The 20,646-nt window shown below is 40.2% G+C and overlaps 1 protein-coding gene across 1 annotated transcript in view; it reads left to right on the top strand.

Annotated features, from left to right (window-relative positions):
* NEB (nebulin) overlaps window positions 1-20,646 on the top strand; it is a gene marked incomplete at its 5' end in the record, with an annotated part of 105,640 nt that overhangs the window by 30,040 nt on the left and 54,954 nt on the right. Inside the window, 22 exons of the mRNA XM_039220676.1 lie at window positions 259-570; window positions 1,927-2,031; window positions 2,138-2,242; window positions 2,618-2,725; window positions 3,516-3,623; window positions 3,719-3,832; window positions 4,232-4,429; window positions 4,814-4,918; window positions 5,617-5,721; window positions 5,819-5,923; window positions 8,613-8,720; window positions 10,835-10,948; window positions 11,254-11,451; window positions 11,772-11,876; window positions 12,970-13,074; window positions 14,404-14,511; window positions 15,843-15,950; window positions 17,120-17,227; window positions 17,773-17,877; window positions 17,979-18,083; window positions 18,707-18,805; window positions 19,150-19,260. Coding sequence (XP_039076607.1) covers window positions 259-570; window positions 1,927-2,031; window positions 2,138-2,242; window positions 2,618-2,725; window positions 3,516-3,623; window positions 3,719-3,832; window positions 4,232-4,429; window positions 4,814-4,918; window positions 5,617-5,721; window positions 5,819-5,923; window positions 8,613-8,720; window positions 10,835-10,948; window positions 11,254-11,451; window positions 11,772-11,876; window positions 12,970-13,074; window positions 14,404-14,511; window positions 15,843-15,950; window positions 17,120-17,227; window positions 17,773-17,877; window positions 17,979-18,083; window positions 18,707-18,805; window positions 19,150-19,260 — 2,739 coding nt within the window. The remainder of the gene's footprint in view (window positions 1-258; window positions 571-1,926; window positions 2,032-2,137; window positions 2,243-2,617; window positions 2,726-3,515; window positions 3,624-3,718; window positions 3,833-4,231; window positions 4,430-4,813; window positions 4,919-5,616; window positions 5,722-5,818; window positions 5,924-8,612; window positions 8,721-10,834; window positions 10,949-11,253; window positions 11,452-11,771; window positions 11,877-12,969; window positions 13,075-14,403; window positions 14,512-15,842; window positions 15,951-17,119; window positions 17,228-17,772; window positions 17,878-17,978; window positions 18,084-18,706; window positions 18,806-19,149; window positions 19,261-20,646) is intronic.

Genomic DNA, 20,646 nt, shown 5'->3' with positions numbered 1-20,646 from the left:
TGCTGTTTCTTCTATTCCCTCACTTCCTTAAAATCTTTAAGCTTTCAAATAAGATATAGGCAGAATTAGAAAACAAATACATTTTTTTCTATTTTTAAATTGCTGTTTCTTATATCTGTTTATTTCGATGCTTTTTGTTATTTATTCTCATGGAGGGAGTTGACAAAAGGCTGAGGGGATGAATGCTGATGTTTCCAGCCCCCTTTGCCTTGAGTGCTTATCAAAAGTAATGGAATCTCTATTTTTTTCTCCTACCAGCTGAAATACAAAGCTGAACATGTAAAGCAAAGAGGTCATTATGTTGGTGTTCCGACAATGAGAGATGATCCTAAACTGGTTTGGTTTGAGCATGCAGGCCAGATTCAGAATGACAGACTATACAAAGAAGACTATCATAAAACAAAGGCCAAAATAAACATACCTGCTGATATGGTGTCCGTGTTGGCCGCCAAGCATGGGCAGGAACTTGTCAGTGATATTGATTACCGTAATTACCTGCACCAATGGATATGTCATCCTGATCAAAATGATGTTATCCAGGCAAGGAAGGCCTATGACCTTCAGAGCGATGTAAGTGATCTTGTTTCTTAATTATCTCAAAATGTACGGTATTCTCTGAGAATTATAAGCAACACTCTGGAAGTACCAGTCTTGGAAAGTTTGAGACATAAATATTGAGTGTGTTCCCAGAAGGGAAGTAAGGCTGGGTATGATGTAGAGAAAGACCGGAGGCAGTGATTGACAGCTTTGCTTCCTGACTATGCATTTCTGAATAACTTTCAAAGTCAATTTAAAAAAAATTCTTTTTGTATCATCTCTGCCATCAGCAACATCTCACATCTGCCTGAAAAGTTATCAGTTGACTTAGAATAACAGTTGCCTTCGGGTGAGAATGGAGAGCGCGTTGGGATTTTAAAAATATTGGATGATAGTGTAGTCAAGGACCTGGGAACGCCTAGTTCTTGCTTTGTGAGCATTTCACTCCTTCAGGCACTTATGAAGGACTTGCTTGCAAAGAATCAAAACAAAAAGGAAGCAAAGTACTAATGAGCCACAGGAGGGCCCAGAAGCCCTCATGCAGACTTTTAGTAATGCTAAGGTAGGAATACATGACATAGGCCATCTGACACTGCAGCCTGAGACAAGACCTCCAGCTACCACCAGCAGTCAGTAAGGAACAGAAACACAGTGCATCAGCCTGACGCTCAGGTACACCCTGGAGCTAACCCTACCCGGTATTCTCATTACCAAATCGGAAACAAGAAGTGAAGGATTGCCTGAAGCACGCATGCCGAATTTGAACATCCCACCTCATTGTTGCTGCAACAGGGTGACTGTTGTGGACCTTTAGCCAGATTAACAGCTCCATTGGTGTGGGGTTGCCCAAGAGAATCCAGGTACTAGGTGTGGGAGAGGAGAAATAGGGTTGGCCAAAGGCATGTGGCCCCCGCTCAAAAATACATGAGCATTTACTCGTGTGATTTCCTTTATATGGTGTAAATGTCCCACGTATTTCTAATAACTGAATATAAGTCCATCTAAAATTACACCCACCTTTGGTAAAACCTTTTCTTAGGCTCACTGTTGAAAATAATGGCTCCCTGGCTGTAATTCCCACACCACTTGAGTGTTCCTGCTCTTCTAGAACTTTGTAAATGACTCTCCACTTTGTAAATGACTTCTGTTTACACTAGATTCCTTTATATAATTATCCCTCAAGGCACCTAGCACAATACCTCACTCATAGTAACAGGCTCAAGAAATATTTCTCAGATAAACAGGTGAACTCATGATTGAATCAATGACACAAGAGCCAGGAGAGAGAAATCCTTAAAAAGCTCCTGAAAAAGTTGTTTCTTATCTGCTGTCTGTAAGCCTACATCTGGGTCATTTATGCCTGCCTTTTATCTCTCTTCCTGCTCTCAGAATGTCTACAAAGCTGACCTGGAGTGGCTCCGTGGCATTGGCTGGATCCCCCTGGATTCTGTGGACTATGTGAGGGTTACTAAGAACCAGGAAATGGTGAATCAGGTACAGAGAGCCGTTTCTCACCTCATGCCTGACTCCCTTGCCTGCCATGTGGGGATAGGTACCAGATGGAGGGAGGCCCGCCTTAATCATCTCTGTTTCCTTACAGATAAAATATAAGAAGGATGCTCTTGACAACTATCCTAACTTTACAAGCGTGGAGGATCCTCCAGCGGTTGTTTTGGCTAAGATTAACTCAGTCAATCAAAGTGATGTAAGTTCGCTTTGTGTATAATGAGGTACACGGGCTAGGGAGTTAGTTGTCCATCAGTGAATGTATTTGCTTAACTCCAGATAAATACTTATAAGAAAATGAACAATAGGATGGGAAACTGTAAGATCACCTTTGGTGGGAATGTCTTGAAAGTCACTAGTAGAGTGTATGCTCTACTCACTTTTTAGATAATATCTGTATTCTTGTCCAAATTATTCTGCTATATTAGTGAAAATGAGCTGAAATTCAACCAGCTGGTTAGTTTTAATCTCTAAATGTAGACTGATTATTACCTTGCTAGGTAGATCCCCTGAAACTTTAAATATACATTTACAGTAACCAAAGGTTTTGTTTTCTTTTGTTTTCTCTCCTTAGATAAAATATAAAGAAACATTTAATAAAGAAATAAAGGGCAAGTATACATTTTCTCCAGATACGCCACATATCACCCACTCCAAAGACATGGGAAAACTCTATAGTACCGTAAGTTGTATTTTATGTGATTTACCACTCAGTTCTTAACTTTAAGCTCTTGTCCGTATTCATAACCTTGGCTGATATTGTGAACAACTGAACATATAAGATCTATTATTTCTATTGTGTGTAGTCTTATTTATTAGAAATAACTAGGCTTGTTTATTAGAAGTAGCATTTATTCAGCCAGTATTTTTTGAGCCCCTGTGATGTGCCAGGCACGGTAGGAAGCACTAAGGAGCAAAAGCTCAATAAGACAAGCCCTTCACAAACCCATGCAAATGACAGGGACTGACACCAAAGAAATAAATAATAATGTCACAAGTGCCGTACCAACTGTAGGTTCACATAGGACTGAGCATCTACTAACAGGGAGAAGAGAGGAAAGTCTAGTCCTTCTTTAGCAATCATGTATAAATATCTCTAGCCAACAAATTAAAGACTTGACCTCCAAATTTTAATTCGGCTAATTTAAGTGATGATTGGGTACCTGTAGTGTATATGTTGTATGCCCAGTGGGAAACAATTTTTGGTGATTCTCTCCCTATGTGAAAATTTATTTTCACTTTTATTAAAACTTAGTTAAGCTCTGTTATTAAGTGCCTCAGTGTCTGTATTTTTAATTCACAATAAGCCAGAAGACTCTGCCCTGCTCTTAGGAAGACATGATAATGGCTGTATATAAAGATTTAAGCTTTGCCTTTAAACAAATATTTTACCTTGGTTTTACCATTTTCTTTTTAGCAATACCTGAAGGAAGTTGAATACAAACTTGTTGAGACCCATTTCTTTGTTCTAGATACTGTATAAAGGGGCATGGGAAGGAACCAAGGCCTATGGCTATACCTTGGATGAACGCTATATTCCCATTGTTGGAGCTAAGCATGCTGACTACGTGAACAGTGAGGTCAGTAGTACTTCTTCCTCTCAGAGGTTTCAGTCTTGATTGGGAAGCTGGTTAGAAAATCCCATTGATTTCTCAATATTGTACCTACTTCACAGCTTAAATACAAAGAGACCTATGAGAAGCTGAAGGGTCACTATCTGGCTGGGAAAGAAATCAGTGAGTTCCCTGGTGTGGTTCACTGTCTGGATTTCCAAAAGATGAGGAGTGCGGTAAGCAAAACTCACTTTAACAGAGGATTTGTACCCTTAAGTGTACTATTAGTCTGCGTGTTTGTAACCTGTTCTTTGGTTGAGAGGGGCATGGAGTGTGAGGAATAAGTCATTCTTGAGATTTATCCCCACCCCTGTCAGTTAGCCTTGTGTACCTTTAATAGCTATAGGCTTCCTCACTTTCCCTCCCTCCTCCACTACCAAACACAGTGAAGTATCTGTGTTTGGAAAAAGGAGAAAACGAGACACTGAAAAAGAATATATTAAAGTATCATATTTTTCATCTTTGTTTATTCTAAAGGTACTGATATATAGTAAAGACTCTAAAAGAGATCCATCTGAATAACTCACATTTTAATTCCTTTCTTCTTTTTGTCATTAAAAAATATTGTTCTTTAGTTGAACTACAGAAGACATTATGAGGACACCAAAGCCAATGTTCATATCCCCAATGATATGATGAATCACGTGCTGGCTAAACGATGCCAGTACATCCTCAGTGACCTGGAGTACCGACACTACTTCCACCAATGGACATCTCTTCCAGAGGAACCCAACATTATACGGGCCCGAAATGCACAAGAGATCTTGAGTGATGTATGATGTCCTTTCTGATGCTTGACTTAGTTACAGTCTTCACCCAACCTGGCCTAGGCCCTCATTTCTCCAGTTGTCCCTGTATTCATAAATGTGGCTGTTTTTTAAAACATGGTGGCATGAGTAACCACTTTTTGGGCTAAGAATCCCCTTTGAGCCCTGTGACACCTATGTTAAATATTTAAGCTGTTTCTACACCAGACTTAACTTAGCTATTGCTCTCCTCCTAAGTTCTTTAGGTCAGGGCATTAAAGACCTCCAGCTGTTGAGAGGCCTGCCCTGTGACCACTGAGCACAGCCAGCGGCTGATAGGAAATAATCAAAATGCCCTATTATAAATTCAGTTAGTACCTGTCACTTTTCATCATCCTTTCTTTCTTGCAGAATGTGTATAAGGATGACTTGAATTGGCTGAAAGGCATTGGATGCTATGTTTGGGATACGCCTCAGATCCTCCATGCCAAGAAAGCCTATGATCTCCAGAGTCAGGTGAGCCAATCTTCCTGGAAGGACTGGCTCACTGTGAATCCGTGGACTTTGTGATGCTCTCAGTGGGTGACAACCAGGATATCCCTGTGTCCAGATGGAGAAAGCTGCTTTAACAGCGCATGATCCAAGGAAACCAAAGGTCCCCGGCCCAACAGAACCTCTCCTGGTGACCTGCTCTTTTGTTGGACCTTCTCAGTTTTAGTCTCTCCTGTGCTTTAAGCATTTGATGTTGGTAACAGAAAGTTACCTGGGAGATGTTTCCTGGTGAATTCTCAACCGTCTGTATTGAAGTTGATGAGGTTAACTTGCAAAGAATAGAATGCAAATGCATGCTTTGACCTTAGGTAGATAAGTTCCGAAGTAAAGAGTAGGTATTTGGGAAACTGCCCAGCATATGGTTTGGCTCCGATAGGGCAGGCTAATGGAAGGTTGAGGCTGTGGGACTGTAGTCAGGGTTGGGGTACATGCATGGAAAAGACAAAATGAAGAGAACCAGGAGAGAGCCAGACTCCACTGTTGGTGAAGACAAACTTAGTTTTGGTAGCCAAGCAAAGTTGGGAAGAATATAGAATGATGGCCTCTTTGTTAGTATTAAAGTAGAAATCCAGAAATAAAGACTCATCTAAATTGGCACAAACTGCGAAAGCTGATGGCAGATCTGTATTTTACCATATCTGGTGACTCTTTTTTCTTTACAGCTACTATACACGGCAGCAGGTAAAGAAAATCTACAAAATTACAACCTGGTCACAGATACACCACTTTACGTGACTGCTCTTCAAAGTGGCATTAATGCCAGTGAGGTGCGTCTTCCTTCTACTTCTCTTCCAGGACAAGTCATTATTGTCTTTACGTATTTTCAAAGAGCAGAAAGGACTAACCCATCTTTTTTGTGTGTAGGTGAAATATAAAGAAAATTATCATCAGATTAAGGACAAATATACGACAGTCCTAGAAACAGTGGATTATGACAGAACCAAGAATCTGAAGAGTCTTTATAGCAGTGTGAGTTCTTTTTCTCATCTTTGTATTTGAGTTCTCTTTTTCTCCTTTAGAGACAATGAAGGAATGTTGGGATAGGCACCTTACCCCCAAAAGTTTTTCCAGGTTTTTCATGAACCTTCCAATTCTGTTTTAGCTGCCAGTCCCTACGCTGCATTTAGCTGCCAGTCCCTACATTGCATTTAGTTGTTGTGACTCTTTAGCCTCCTCCAATCTGATCATTTCTCAATCCGTCCTTGTCTTTTTCTGATTGTGACATTTTTGAAGAACACCGGCAAGTTATTTCATAGAATGTCCCTAGATTTGGTTTCACATGATGACTTCTCATGATTAGATCAAGAGTGTGCATTTTTGGCAAGCATAACACAAAAGTGATATGCTTCTCTCAGTGCATCATACCAGGTGGTACATGACATCAATAACTGGTGATGTTGCCCTTGATAACTTGGCTAGGTTCCTGTCTGCTGAGCTTTTCCCCTATAAAGTTAACTCTTTCTCCCTTTGTTATTAAGAAAGAGCATCAAAGAGATACTTGGGACTATGCAGGTATCCCGTTTCTCCTTAAACTTTCTCTCACATATTTTAGCATCTATTGGTGGATCTTGCCTGAAACAGTTTGCTATGGAATATGCCTATTGGTGATTTTCTGTTTCCTTCATCCTTTCCATATTTATTAGTTGGAATTCTGTAAGAAGTAACTCTTCGTTCCTCCCATTTGTTTCTTTTATTTGTATCAGTATGGACTCATGGATATTTATTTTATTCCATAGGGTATAGTCTAATATTGCTATTTATTTTCTTGCTCAAATTATTCACCTTTGACCACTGGCGGCTCTTTCAGGGTGTCTCCTATAAAACCTCAACACACTCCATCATTGTTTCTGAGCACTTCCTTACTTTTTGGCACCACAACATGCTCATCTTGTATTTCCCGTTTCAGACCTACCTCTCTAAGGAGCCCTGGTTTATTTATTAGAGAATGGCATTTCAAAACTAAGTTCAAAAATACTGGGTGTGCTCATTGCTACCGAGAGTGTCTTTGTTGCTAGGACTCCTATGTGGACTGAGCGTAGAAATATATGTATGTATACTAACCCACATATGCGTGCATATCTGTTTATTTCTATACTTACCTAACTAGATCTGTGTTTTAAAACATGAGTTCCTACTGATGCCTCCAATATAATTGAACACTACAGAGTTCATTCTAGCCTTCTACCTTTTTTGATTTTCCCAACCTATGTTAGTCTCTATAAGAAGACTAAATAACAAGTCAAAATACCATTTTCCAAAATAAATTAGTTTTCTTTCTCACTTCTTTCAGTGTAGTTTGTTACACATTTGTAATGCAATTAGATTTATTTGTTACAGTTTAGACTCTATTTTAGTCCTGTCCCCCATTCTGGTTGAATTCTTTGGGTTTAAAAAAAAACCAAAACCCATATTTATATTTGTATAAATGTATATCTTTAAAAAATATAATTTATTGTCAAATTGGCTTACATACAACACCCAGTGCTCATCCCAACAAGTGCCCTCCCTCAATGCACATCACATACTTTCCCCTCTCCCCCAACCCCCAACAACCCTCAGTTTGTTCTCTGTATTTAAGAGTCTCTTATGGTTTGCTTCCCTCCCTCTCTGTTTGTAACTTTTTTTTCCCTTTCCCTTCCCCCATGGTCTTCTGATTCTATGGTTTAATTTACATACTGTAAATTTACTCTTTGTAGTATATAGTACTATGGCTTTTAGCAAATGCATGGAGTCATGTCTTTGCCACCACAGTCAAGATACAGAAAACTTATGTGTCACCTCAAAATTTCCCTCTTGCTTCCCCTCTTCTCTCCCTTGGAATCCACAGAGTCATTTTCTGCACTTGTTAAAAGAAAAAAAATTAAAACCTTTTCCAGAACATTACGTAAATGGAATTAAGAAGTATGTAGCTATCAGGTCTGGCTTCTTTCTCTTAGCAAAATGCATTTATGTACTACACATATTGCTGTATAAACTAGTAGTTTATTTATTTTATTTTTGTTGCAACGTGGTATTCCATTCCATGTATGTACCACAGTTTGTTTATCCATCCAGGCTTGAGGGACATCTGAGTTCTTTCTTGTTTTTGACAATTGTGAACAAAGCTGCTATATGCGTTTGTGTATAGGTTTTTGTCTATAGGTAAGTTTTCATTTCTCTTAAGTAAATACCTAGGAGTGGAAATACTTTTTGAGCTCTCACTAGCTACAAAAAGGTAGGAATGGATAAATGAATTTTAAGTGAATGATTTTCATCCTCCAGGAATTCCTAGACCTATGGGGAATGAATATGGCATCAGAAATTGTTTTAATTTATGTACAGTAAATTTTATTCTGTGTGATGTATGATACTGTGGCTTTACAAATGCATAGTCACATATTCACCACTGCAGTCAAGATATAGAAAAGTTCTTTATCACCCCATGATAACTGGCAAACTGTGATAAGTACTATGGTCGTGAACAAAATAATGGACTGTGAAATTATAGTCATGACAGTAAACCCCTCATTCACGTAGGGGAACTCAGATCCTACTGAGTATGAAGACATAGGGGCTGTTAAGGAGTGTCTGAGACAGACAGATACAGGAAGATCCCCTCCTTGAGAGCCAACAAGAATGTATTTGTCTGTATTCACAAGATGGTTTTTAACCCCTACAGAGCCTATACAAGGAGGCCTGGGATAGAGTGAAAGCCACCAGCTATATCCTGCCTACCAACACTTTGTCCCTGACACATGCCAAGAACCAGAAGCATCTGGCCAGCAATGTAAGTCCAGTACAAATGTGATAGACTCCCACCCACCATCTGCCTTCCCTAGTTCTCTGCTCCTGGAATTGTTCTGCTTGATTCATATGTCATATGGATTGTGTTACATGTTATGTATATTGTAAAAGAAGGTCCTAAATTACATGAGCTATTTAGATATTAGGTCTTATGACCTTTAACCCTTTCTGCCTAAAATGTTCTTAAAACTTAAGTAAACCTCTTCTAGAGACTTTTGCCTTTTAATTGTGAACATTTTATATATTGTTTCAGATGAGTATTTCTCAAACCTTTTTTCTTTGACTATGACCCACAGTGAGAAATTTATTTGATGTTGCAAGTCAACACACACACACACACACACACACACAAATCTGAAGTTTACATGAGTTCCTTCTGACATAAGTATTTTATAGAAGAGAGCATACTGCTACACTAAAAGCAATACTCTCTGATCATTTTGATTCTGTTCTATTCATTTTAGTGGTAATGACCCAGTAAATTGATTTCACTACCTTCTCATGGGCCTAGAGATGTGTATTTAGGAAAAGACTTTGTTAGATAATATATGGAATTTAATTTTTACCTGAAGGAAAGATGAATATATGTGATTTTGCCCAGATCCTAGTCTGTTTGTAGCCTTACAAACAGACTAGCCCAAAGGAACAAACTTATTTTGGGAAGAGAGGTTTTGTAGATATAATTGAAAAGCTCAGCAGAGATTTGCTCCTTTAAGTCAAGAAAAAAGTTATAGAAGCAAGATTTTCAGCAACTTGTTTTTGGAATAAGATGGGACACAGAGAAATGAATCCGTTAAGAAGAAAGATTTCACCAGTTTTTTTAAAAAGTGCCTTTGAATACTGTCTTCTTAATAACTGAGGAGTGGCTTAGCTGTATGGAGCATGTGAACTAATGTTCTGGAAAATTCTGTTGGGAATTTTGGTTGGTTTCAGCAAATGGATTTGCTGCAATTCTTACACATAGTCCCATCTTCCTTTTGTTTTGTTTTTACTAAGTCGTGGGCCTCTGAGTTATGAGAGAAGTATTATTTTATTATGTGCTGAGAGATTGGACCTTCATTTCTGTGAGGGGCTTACCTCCTAGTTCATGTAATCATGGAGCATTAATTTGTAGCAGTATATGTCTCAAGAATTAAAAGTTAGTTTTCTCATAGAAATTGGTTACAGTGTATTTTTGAAAACCTTATAAAAGCTGAAATTCAAGCACTGTCTCTTAAGCATCATCAGTTACTAAAAACAAAGAACTGAGCACATTTTTCATTTTTCATTCATGGTTAAGAAAAGCAAAGTCATCATGAAAGAGATTATTTAAAAATTACATAATCTTTAAAATGAGTTAATAGTAGCAGAAGTACTAGTATTGTATGGACCTTTCTATTTTTTATTTTATTTTTGTAATATTCATTTTGAGAGAGAGGGGAGAGCACGTGCACGTGCATGCATGTGAGCAGGGGAGGGACAAAGAGAGAGAATCCCAAGGAGTCTCTGTGCGATCAGTGCAGATCCCAACATGGGGCTCGAACGCACAACCCATGAGCTCATGGCCTGAGCTAAAATCAAGAGTCGGCACTTAACTGACTAAGCCACCCAGGCACCCCATTATGGGCATTTTTAAAACAGTAACTAGGGGTGCCTGGGTGGCCCAGTGGGTTAAGTGTCTGACTTCAGGTCAGGTCATGATCTCACAGTTCATGAGTTTGAGCTCTACATCGGGCTCTGTGCTGACAGCCCAGAGCCTGGAGCCTGCTATGGGTTCTTTGTCTCTTCTCTGCCCCTCCCCTGCTCTTTCTCTCTCTCTCTCTCAAAAAAAATTAAAAAAAAATTTTTTTTAAACAGTAACTAAAATTTTATAGCTCTGTATAGTTTACAAAGTACCGTCAGATATGGTTTGATGTAATTCTCAGGGTCACCCTGTGGCAGGTACCAGTGCTGTACATCCACCTCTATGCAAAGATGAGGAGACAAGCCCAGAAAAGTGGTGACCCCATGTTGGCTGGATCTCAGAGTTGGGCCCTTCTTATTATGTCCCATACTCTTTAACAATATAGATCCATTACTCTCCAAAACTTTTTCTCCCTTTGTACTTTCTCTCTATAGATCAAATATCGAGAAGAATATGAAAAGTTCAAAGCTCTTTATACTTTACCGAGAAGCGTCGAAGATGATCCAAACACAGCACGGTGTCTCAGAGTCGGCAAGTTTAACATCGATGTAAGTAATCCCATGGATCTTCCTTCAAATCAAAGCCAAGTAATACAGCCATCTGTTATAAATCAACATTTTCTATTAATGCACGTGGCAGTTACTGTGCATATGTGAAGAAAGGAAGTGTTACTTCAGCACATGTTGCTTCCCCCCGCCACAATGAATCTATAGGAAGTGTCAAAAAATTTCAGGTCCCACCTGATTGTTGTAAGTTGGCTACCCTGACTTCTCTAGTGTGTAAGAAAGGCATGTGTTGCCACGATACCTTGCACAATGTCCTGTATAATTGGCATGTTATTTTATCTTCACAGCGTCTATACAAATCAGTTTATGAAAAGAACAAGATGAAAATCCACATCGTGCCTGACATGGTGGAGATGGTTACTGCTAAGGACTCTCAGAAGAAAGTCAGTGAGATTGATTACCGCCTACACCTCCATGAATGGATTTGCCACCCTGACTTGCAAGTCAACAGCCACGTCAGGAAAGTCACAGATCAGATCAGCGATGTAAGCCCATTGCTTAGGAAGGTCCCCCTCCCTGGCTCCACATCCCATCCCAAGGAGAAGCAGACTCACTTATCACTTGCCCTCAGTCGTCTTCCACTATTGCTTTCCTGCATACCCCTGGGTCTGTCCCTGAAGCAGGGATCTGTGTGTTGGTGCTTCCATGGCACCCTCAGCCTCACAGCATAATGCCTTTTGATTTTCATTCCATAAAGTCATCCTGGGTCCAGAGGGTGTCCATGTCTTTCCTGTTAAAATTACGATCAGTTTTGTTTTGTTTTGTTTTTTAAATCTGATTCCCTGTATCTGCTGTAATCTTTTAGATTGTATACAAAGATGACCTCAACTGGCTAAAAGGCATTGGTTGCTACGTCTGGGACACTCCTGAAATTCTTCATGCCAAACATGCTTATGATCTACGTAACGATGTGAGTTTGCCTTTTTTGTTTGTTTGTTTGTTTTTTAAATATGTTTCCTTTTCTGCATAGTGTAAGTCAGAGGGAGAGTTATGGACGTTGTCTCAGACCAAGTATGTCATAAGTGGAGGATGGCTGAGCTGGAGAAAGATGCTAAGGAGCAGAGAATGGCTATTGCACAGTAATGCATGTGGCTTTCCGAGGAAGCAATACAGTCAAGTTGTCCCACTGTCCTCCTGTGGAGAAGGGAGCCCTGGCTCTTCTCTCTACATTTGGACTATTCAGATATTGAGCACATGATTCTCATATTAGGAAAATCTCATTTGTTAGGAGTTTGTGGTGCCATAGACAGGATCTATTTATAAAAAAGAGGATTTGCTAGGCAAATGAACACTGTAATCAAGATTTCAGTAAAAAAGCTTAAATGTTCCTAGAAGAGTAGTTGTCAAGCCTGCAGAAGGCTCTGGAAGCACCATGGGACTATAAGCATCGATTACACAGATTGTCATAAAACTCAAATGCATCCTGGTCAGTTGAATAAGTGCTAATGAAAGTAAACATTGGGGAGCCTGGGTGACTCAGTCATTTAAATGTCCGACTTCCACTCAGGTCATGATCTTGTGGTTTGTGAGTTTGAGCCCCACATCAGGCTTTGCATTGACAGTGTGGAGCCTCCTCAGGATTCTTTCTCTCTCTCCTCTCTCACTGCTCCTCTCCAACTTGTGCTCTCTCTCTCTCTCTCTCAAAATAAATAAACTTAGGGCGCCTGGGTGGCTCAGTCGGTTGAGCATCTGACTTCAGCTCAGATCCTGAACTCACTGTTTGTGGGCTCGGGCCCCGCGTCGGGCTCTGTGCTGACAGCCAGGTCAGAGCCTGGAGTCTGTTTCAGATTCTGTGTCTCCCTCTCTCTCTGACCCTCCCCTGCTCATGCTGTCTCTCTCTCTCTCTTTCTCTCTCTCTCTCAGAAAGAAATAAAACATTAAAAAAAATTTAATGAAAAATAAACTTAAAAAAAGAATTAAAAGGAATCAAACCCTCTGTGAAAACCAGCAATTTCTAATACAATGAATGGTCTAACACAGGCTTATTTTCTTCCTCTTGGCAGATCAAGTACAAAGCTCACGTGAAGAAGACGAGAAATGACTACAAGTTGGTCACTGACACTCCAGTCTATGTGCAGGCTGTCAAAAGTGGGAAACAACTAAGTGATGTAGGTGCATGGGAAGTAGTGTGGGCAGTAATAAAGATGGGCCACTCAAGCAGAAGTGGCAAAAAAAAAAAAAAAGAAAGAAAGAAAAGAAAAAAGGTGGCCTTTTCTAACTGGGAGATCAGAGTTAGTGCCTTAGAAAGTACCTACAGTTCTGCTCTTGTTCTCTAAAACCGGATGTGTTCAATCAGTTCCCAGGGGGCAGTTGTAAGGGATCTAAATCTACTAAATACTTGGTGTGTTAGGGTGTCCCAAATTGCTTTTTGTATCCTTGTGTCAAGAGCAACAGCTCTGTCTCTCCGTGTAAGCCTTCTGATAAGTTAGAGCTAACGACACCAGAGTGAGGAGGGAGCAAACTCTGAAGTCAGAGGTATGGACAGTTGCTCCCACACATCCTCCACCAGGCTTGGGAAAAGCCCTGATCCCTCTGAGCCTCGGCCTTCTTATGTGTACACTGCGTACGTTGTATCCATTATGGTGGACACAGAGCAGGCTGCTCTTTTTTTAATTTTTAACTAATTCTGCAGGTTAGTAAGTAAGTGTTAAATCCCACCAGTGAATCAGAATGTTAAAACCTATTCTTTTGACTACCTCACACCTGTCAGAATGGCTAAAATTGACACCTCAGGCAACAACAGATGTTGGCAAGGATGTGGAGAAAGGGGAACACTTCTGCACTGCTGGTGGGAATGCAAACTGGTGCAGCCACTTTGGAAAACAGTATGGAAGTTCCTCAAAAAATTAAAAATAGAGCTACCCTACGAGTCAGCAATTGCACTACTAGGTATTTATCCAAAGGATACAGGAGCGCTGATTCGAAGGAGCACATGCACCCCAATGTTAATAGCAGTGCTATTAACCATAGCCAAATTTTGGAAAGAGCCCAAGTGTTTATCAACTAATGAATGGATAAAGAATATGTGGTATATATATATACAATGGAATATGACTCAATGATCAAAAACACTGATATCTTGCCATTTGCAACACTGTAGATGGCACTAGAATGTATTCTAAACAAAATATGACAGAGAAAGATAAATATTAAATGATTTCACTCATGTGGGATTTAAGAAACAAAACAGAAGAACATAGGGGAAGGGAAGCAAAAATAAGATAAAAACAGAGAGAGGCAAGCCATAAAAGAGTCTTAAATACAGATAACAAACTGAGGGTTGCTAGAGGGGAAGATAGGCTAGGATACAGTCCTCTAGGCAAAGGGAAGCAGGCTGCCTTTTTCATTTTTTAAGGGAGACTTGGGTTTCCATTCCATTCTTTCCAGCAATGCTGCTGCAGTCTGAATCAACTGACCCCTCTCCTCTCTGCACACAGGCTGTTTACCACCATGACTATGTGCACAGTGTCAGAGGCAAAGTGGCTCCAACTACGAAAACTGTGGATCTGGATCGGGCCCTTCATGCACACAAGCTCCAGAGTGAGGTGAGCAGTTAGAACCCAATACAGGGCCCAGCAGAAGTCCACCATGCAGCCTAAAGAGCCAGGCCACTGGCCTCTGTAGAAGCCACCTGGGCTTGGGCATGCATATCAGCCTGGCCTTGTCAATTATAAATGGTGTTCCATTCACATGAGTTAAAAAACAAAACAAAGAGAAAACCAAAAGAGTACATAGTATGTCTTTCTCTTGGCTGGCAAGGCTTATATCAAGCAAGCAATGGGCACTTTTTGGAGCAATATTTACAAGATACAATGAAGAAAGCCAACTTACCATCTCTGCCTCAAAAGACTTAAAACCAAGATGATGAAGACAAGGCACATAATCATAAAAGACTTCACATAAGAAGAGCTAGAGCTAGAAATTACTGTTGGAATTCAGAAGAGAAAGAAATTGGATTCCATTCACATATTTAACATCCCTATTCTGAGTTTCCTGGTGATGCTACTTTGGTCTCACCCTTTAATGTTACTCTCCTGTATTTAATGTTAAAAGTAATTTAGTTTTTAATATTTCAAGTACTATTCCTACTCCTGTAGCTCCCTTTAAAGACACTTATTTGTTTGTTTATTTGTTTACAGTTTTTTTTATTGAGAGAGAAAGAGAGAGCAAGCGAGCACATGCAGAGTAGAGGGATAGAGGAGCAGAAGGAGAGAGAAAGAGAATCTCAAGCAAGCTCCACACTCAGAGTGGAGCCTGATGTGGGGCTCAATTACACAACCCTAGGATCATGACCTAGGCCAAAATCAAGAGTAGGATGCTCAAGTGACTGAGCCACCCAGGTGCCCCAAGACAGACTATTTAAAAGGTGACAGTCAGAAACTCCTTTCCTTTTTCTGCTAGGAATAGGAGTATCTTGACCTCTTCACAGCCTGACATCAAAACACCATGATTATGTGGGGTATAGGATTCTAAAGATGTGTCTTATGATTATGACTGTCTCAGGGATTGGGGGTGATATGAATAGCATCTAAGGGGAGGGTTAATGACAGAGGCGGCACTGACTGCCTGTTTTCTCTACTTTCCCATTTTCTTGCTGGATACAATGCAACTCTTGGGGCATGAGTTCAAAAACAGAAGAATTATTTTCTATAAGCCCCTTCACTCATCACTCTTCTTTTCAAAAGCAAGAGTTTAGAGTAACCTAATTCATTGCCTGACTCTTAGAACAGACGTAATTTCTTCCTGAAATCAGTTTGGTGATCAAAAGAACCTTAAGTATCTAGTTGAAAACCTAATGTGAGCTGCATGTAACTTGTTTAAATTAGATCAGTTATTTGATGTAGGTGTCATTTACCTACTCTTCCTCATTCCGCAGAGTCTGTACCGTGGAGCTGGCCGGCGCTCCCTGCCTACCGGATACAGGCTTCCGGTGGACACCACTCACTTCAAACACATCAAGGATACCCGATACATGAGCAGTTATGTGAGTGGTCTCCTCATTAAGATGGAGTCTGAAGTGGGAGGGGGGCACTAATATTTATTAATAGCCTACCTAATGTCCCCAGTCACACTCTGAAGGTTCAGTGTGATATAATGATGGGACTAGAGGATGTGTTTTCTAGGGGTGCTATGGAATTGGCTTGCTCCTGCTTTAGCAGTATCTGTAACCCAGTGGGTTAGCATAGGGCTTTTGTGGGGTTGCATCTGCATGATTCAGTTACTTTGGCTCATGGTTTATGGCTGTCAGGATGCCTCTACTTCTGTTGGCTTTAGCGCAGAAGAATCCTGAACCATTCCAAGCCAATACCAGAAATGGAACTTCATACATGTACTGGTGATGTCTGGCAATAGCATTACCTTCAAGATACAACATCACTGTGTATTCCTTTGAAAAAGAAAGGACCCTTGCCTAGTTGCTGGTTCTGATACTTGCCTCACTGCTTACCTTCTGTGCTCACTTAAAAGAAAGCTCAGAGGGGTAAATAGGCTCTCACCACTTGTAGCTTGCCCAGATGTCACTGACACTAACCTTCCCTGGATTTAAAAAGTTCCACATTGGAATGTGATGCACTTACCCTATGGCAAAATCTAGCTATGTCTGTCACTCTGGTCCACAGACCATACACACAAACCAGCTATCAGTTGAAGAATAAGCTGTCTCTTCCATGTTGCCCTTTAGAGTCCTGGGAATCAAATCTGCTGGTCAGGCAGAGTCCAATAGCCAGGGGCCCCAAAATATGGTTTCCAAAGCAGAGTCACAGACTGAATCATCTAACATGTCATTTTTTAAATCAGGCTATAAAGCCATTCATCAGTCTTAAAAGTAGTCTCTTATGTCTTCTTTGCATTTTCTAATTTCCTAGCTGTACTAGGGCTAAAAGTAGAGGGTTTTTGTTCTATTTTTCATATCTGCCAATAAACAGATTTATCTAGGCAACACTGGATTTTATTCCTTTCTGGACCTGGCTTTATTAGCAAACAAAATAATTTTCAAGATCCAAATTACTATTGAAATTTTGTTAATGACTTTTCCTTATACTTAATGCTTAGAGAGTAACTTTAAATGAAAGTGACAGCTCTTTGCTATTCGAGAAGTATAAAGTTACTCTTGGCTTACCTATCTGTGAACTCATTCTGACTTTGCTTTTGCAGTTCAAGTACAAAGAAGTTTATGAACACATCAAGGCAAATGGATATACACTTGGCCCTAACGACGTTCCATTTGTCCATGTCCGGAGGGTCAACAATGTTACCAGTGAGGTACTGTGAATGCGGATTCTGTGGGGAAAAGACTGAGTTTCAAAGTGGCTTTGTTTGAAATGCATTAAGAGAATGCATTTTAGCCAGAAATTTACCCATCAGCAAGGAGTAAGAGGATCCTTTCAGTTACCATTTTGATACTGGTGTCCATTGGCAACAATTTTATATATTTGGTAATGCCATTGTAGAGATCCAATTCATAGATTATAATGCAAATCAATTCCATTTTTGACTTTTATATATGAAAAACTTTAATAAATGTGCATTTGAGTCTGACTCATGACCCTGGTTTTCTACATAAATGATTGATTTGTGTATCTGTTCCTATCCAATCATCTGATAGAATGTGGCAGACTTGGTGCTCAAAATTCTTCACCTAAATAAAATAAATACCATTTTCTCTTTTTTTCCTAATCTCCATCACTTTTTGTATCCTTACTCACCCCCTCATGGCTCTTCATGTAAAATAATTGGTTGTTGATTAGTTAATAGATTCCCTCATCTTCTTACACTAAATAACTGGGATGGTTTTTCCTCCAATGCAGAGATTGTATCGACATTTATACCATAAACTGAAAGACAAGATTCATACAACTCCTGACACACCGGAGATCCGCCAAGTCAAGAAGACACAAGAGGCTGTTAGTGAGGTGGGTATTTTCCTAGGAGAGAGGAAAGGCTGTGGAACCCAGGGAGGAATGTCAACCATTTGGTCTCTGATATGTGTCTTTCTGGGTATTTTTTTCTTTAGCTTATCTACAAGTCAGACTTCTTCAGGATGCAAGGCCACATGATCTCCCTGCCATACACACCCCAAGTGATCCATTGCCGCTACGTGGGAGACATCACCAGTGATGTAAGCATCTCCTGGGGATCTTTCTGACAGGCTCTTACCAAGAGACTGTCTGCATTTAAGCCAACCACTGGTCTTTGAACAGCCTTCTGCACTGAATGAGTGTACAACTTGGAGGTGAAATTGTATGGAAGTAGGACCATGCTTTTCTCCAGCTATGCAAACAGTAGTAAGAGGACCATGTGACAGTGACAAAGATTGCTGACCACCATTCTGCATTCAACACTGAACCGTTACCAGCTCCTCACTCTACATGACCTAGATCCTAGGTCCTGTTTATATTACCTTTCTCCTGCTCATCCCCACTCTCACCCTTTTTAGCAACTTTCTTCTACCATTCTTTTTCTCCTCTAATGTTTCCTTCTCCTAAAAGACCACTCCATTCAGTCTATGCTTTTCTCCCATCAATATAATAATAGCATAATACTCTGTTCTCTCCTCAGGTCAGGATTAGAGATTAAATTTTAAAACTTGTGATTCACTTGGGTACAAGCAAACTAAGAATACAGGGTGGATGTGTTCAACCAAACTGAAAGACCTATCAATATAAGTGTCACTACTCTATCACCTTTGTTCCTGGTTTACATTTACTCACAGGCAGCTATATTTCTGTTTCTGTGACACAGATTAAATATAAAGAGGACTTGCAGATCCTCAGGGGACTGGGCTGCTTCCTGTATGACACTCCCGACATGGTCCGCTCCAGGCACCTGCGCAAGCTCTGGGTGAGTGCACGTCTTCACGGCACACGGCCACCCCTGCACAGTCTCCATATACCTCATCACCATCCTCAAGGTCCTAGACAGAATCTTTGCCTACAGCTACTTTTAAGGGTAAATTTACCATTAACCAACTTGAACAAGTCATGACCCACTTAAGATGCCATGTGCCTCTGTAGGATGAACTCCATTAAATGGCACTTGTCTTTGTTCCTGCCTGGGAAGACATCCAGGACACATAGAAGGTCTCACGTTGCACATACCAGCCATTTGAGAGATAGTTATATGACCATGACATGCAGTTTCTTAAATGACTGATTAACTTTCATTTCCATTGTCTTTTTTTTAAGTCTAATTACCTGTACACTGATAAGGCAAGGAAGATGCGAGACAAGTACAAAGTGGTGCTTGACACTCCAGAATACAGAAAAGTACAGGAACTGAAGACACATCTGAGTGAGGTAAGGAACTTGAACCTGTCACTGCAAGTGACTTCTTCTCGTGACTGTTTTTCAAGCAACTCCACTAGGCAAAAAAAATCTCCCCTCTGCCTTTAATTGCAGAGTGGCCACCATGTCTAAGCAAGTCATTTGACCTCATTTTGCCTCAATTAACTTATTTTGTCCCCTTTTGATGAGGCTATCTATACTTAACTACCTATGACTAGGGCTGCTGAGAGTTCACATGGTTTTATAAATTAGAAAGGCCTTCTGTCTTATGCTATTGTTGCAGTCTCCAAACTGAATTTATTTCAAAACTATCTCTTTAATCCCAGCTATCAGAAACCCTAATCATGGCACTGCCATTGGAAAAGTCTTAAATGGCTCCCTGCTCTGCTGCCCACAACAAATTCTAAACTACTGCTTTGTTTCATTTTCAGTTGGCACTGAGGCTTCTGATTTATTATAACCAATTGTGTATAGATATCTCATGCTCTCACCTGCACACTTGGTTCAGTGAGTGCTGAACCCTATCTTATTTTGTTGTGTATCCCATAGTGCCTTGCTGCCAGTGACTAAATGTGCTTTGTAAAGATCAGGGCATTCTACAAATGTAAATGGCTTTTCTTATTATAGATGACTTGGCCATTCTCATTCAACTTTCAGTTTGTTTTGTGGTCTCATTAGACTTCAGCGAGCTAAGCCACATGGTAGTGGTCATGCCACTTCATTGACCCCATTGTCAATAGTTCTGATGACTGCTAATTAGGAATCACTTATGCTCTTAGACTTAGAGATGTCCTGGCGAACCAAATGTTGCCCTCAGTGGAGGGGATGTGCAGCTTCCTACGCTCCTAGTGAGCTAGAGGCAGAGGGTGATTAGTTCTTTAGTTATACAGATGCTACACTGAGTGCATTTGCTTTCCTGAAAGCTTACCTGTGTTACCTCACCCAGCACTAGCACTTTTCCAGGAATGTCTCAGAGAAGCTGTGCTTCTCTGTCCTGGCTTGAGTATCAGCATCACCTGGGAAATATTTTTAAACTACTCTTGAGCACGCTCCAATTAATTCCTCGGCCTCACACCAGACTTTCTGATTGTCTATGTCTGGACATCTGCATGCTTTTAGCTGCTCCAGAATGATTCTAACATGCCGTCAGTGTTGGAAAACTTTGCTTTAATGTGTCACATCTGTCCTCCAGTTACCACATAATAAAACATAGTTTGGTAACTTAAAGTGCTTATTGGTATATCTTTGAAATACCTTTATTTCTCTTGGCTGTTTGGATTCAGAATTATCTAAAACTTTAATTTTTCCTTTTCCTAATTCCTATTGGGATTTTCTGCATCTTGTGCATCAACACTGAAAGAGAAGAGCAGATGTTCTGCAGTGGTTAATTTCCTCCCA

This window comes from Hyaena hyaena, unplaced genomic scaffold (genome assembly GCF_003009895.1).
Source record: "Hyaena hyaena isolate Hyena2069 unplaced genomic scaffold, ASM300989v1 scaffold_900, whole genome shotgun sequence".
Lineage (NCBI taxonomy): Eukaryota > Metazoa > Chordata > Mammalia > Carnivora > Hyaenidae > Hyaena > Hyaena hyaena.
This window is presented reverse-complemented; position numbering and strand designations above follow the sequence as displayed.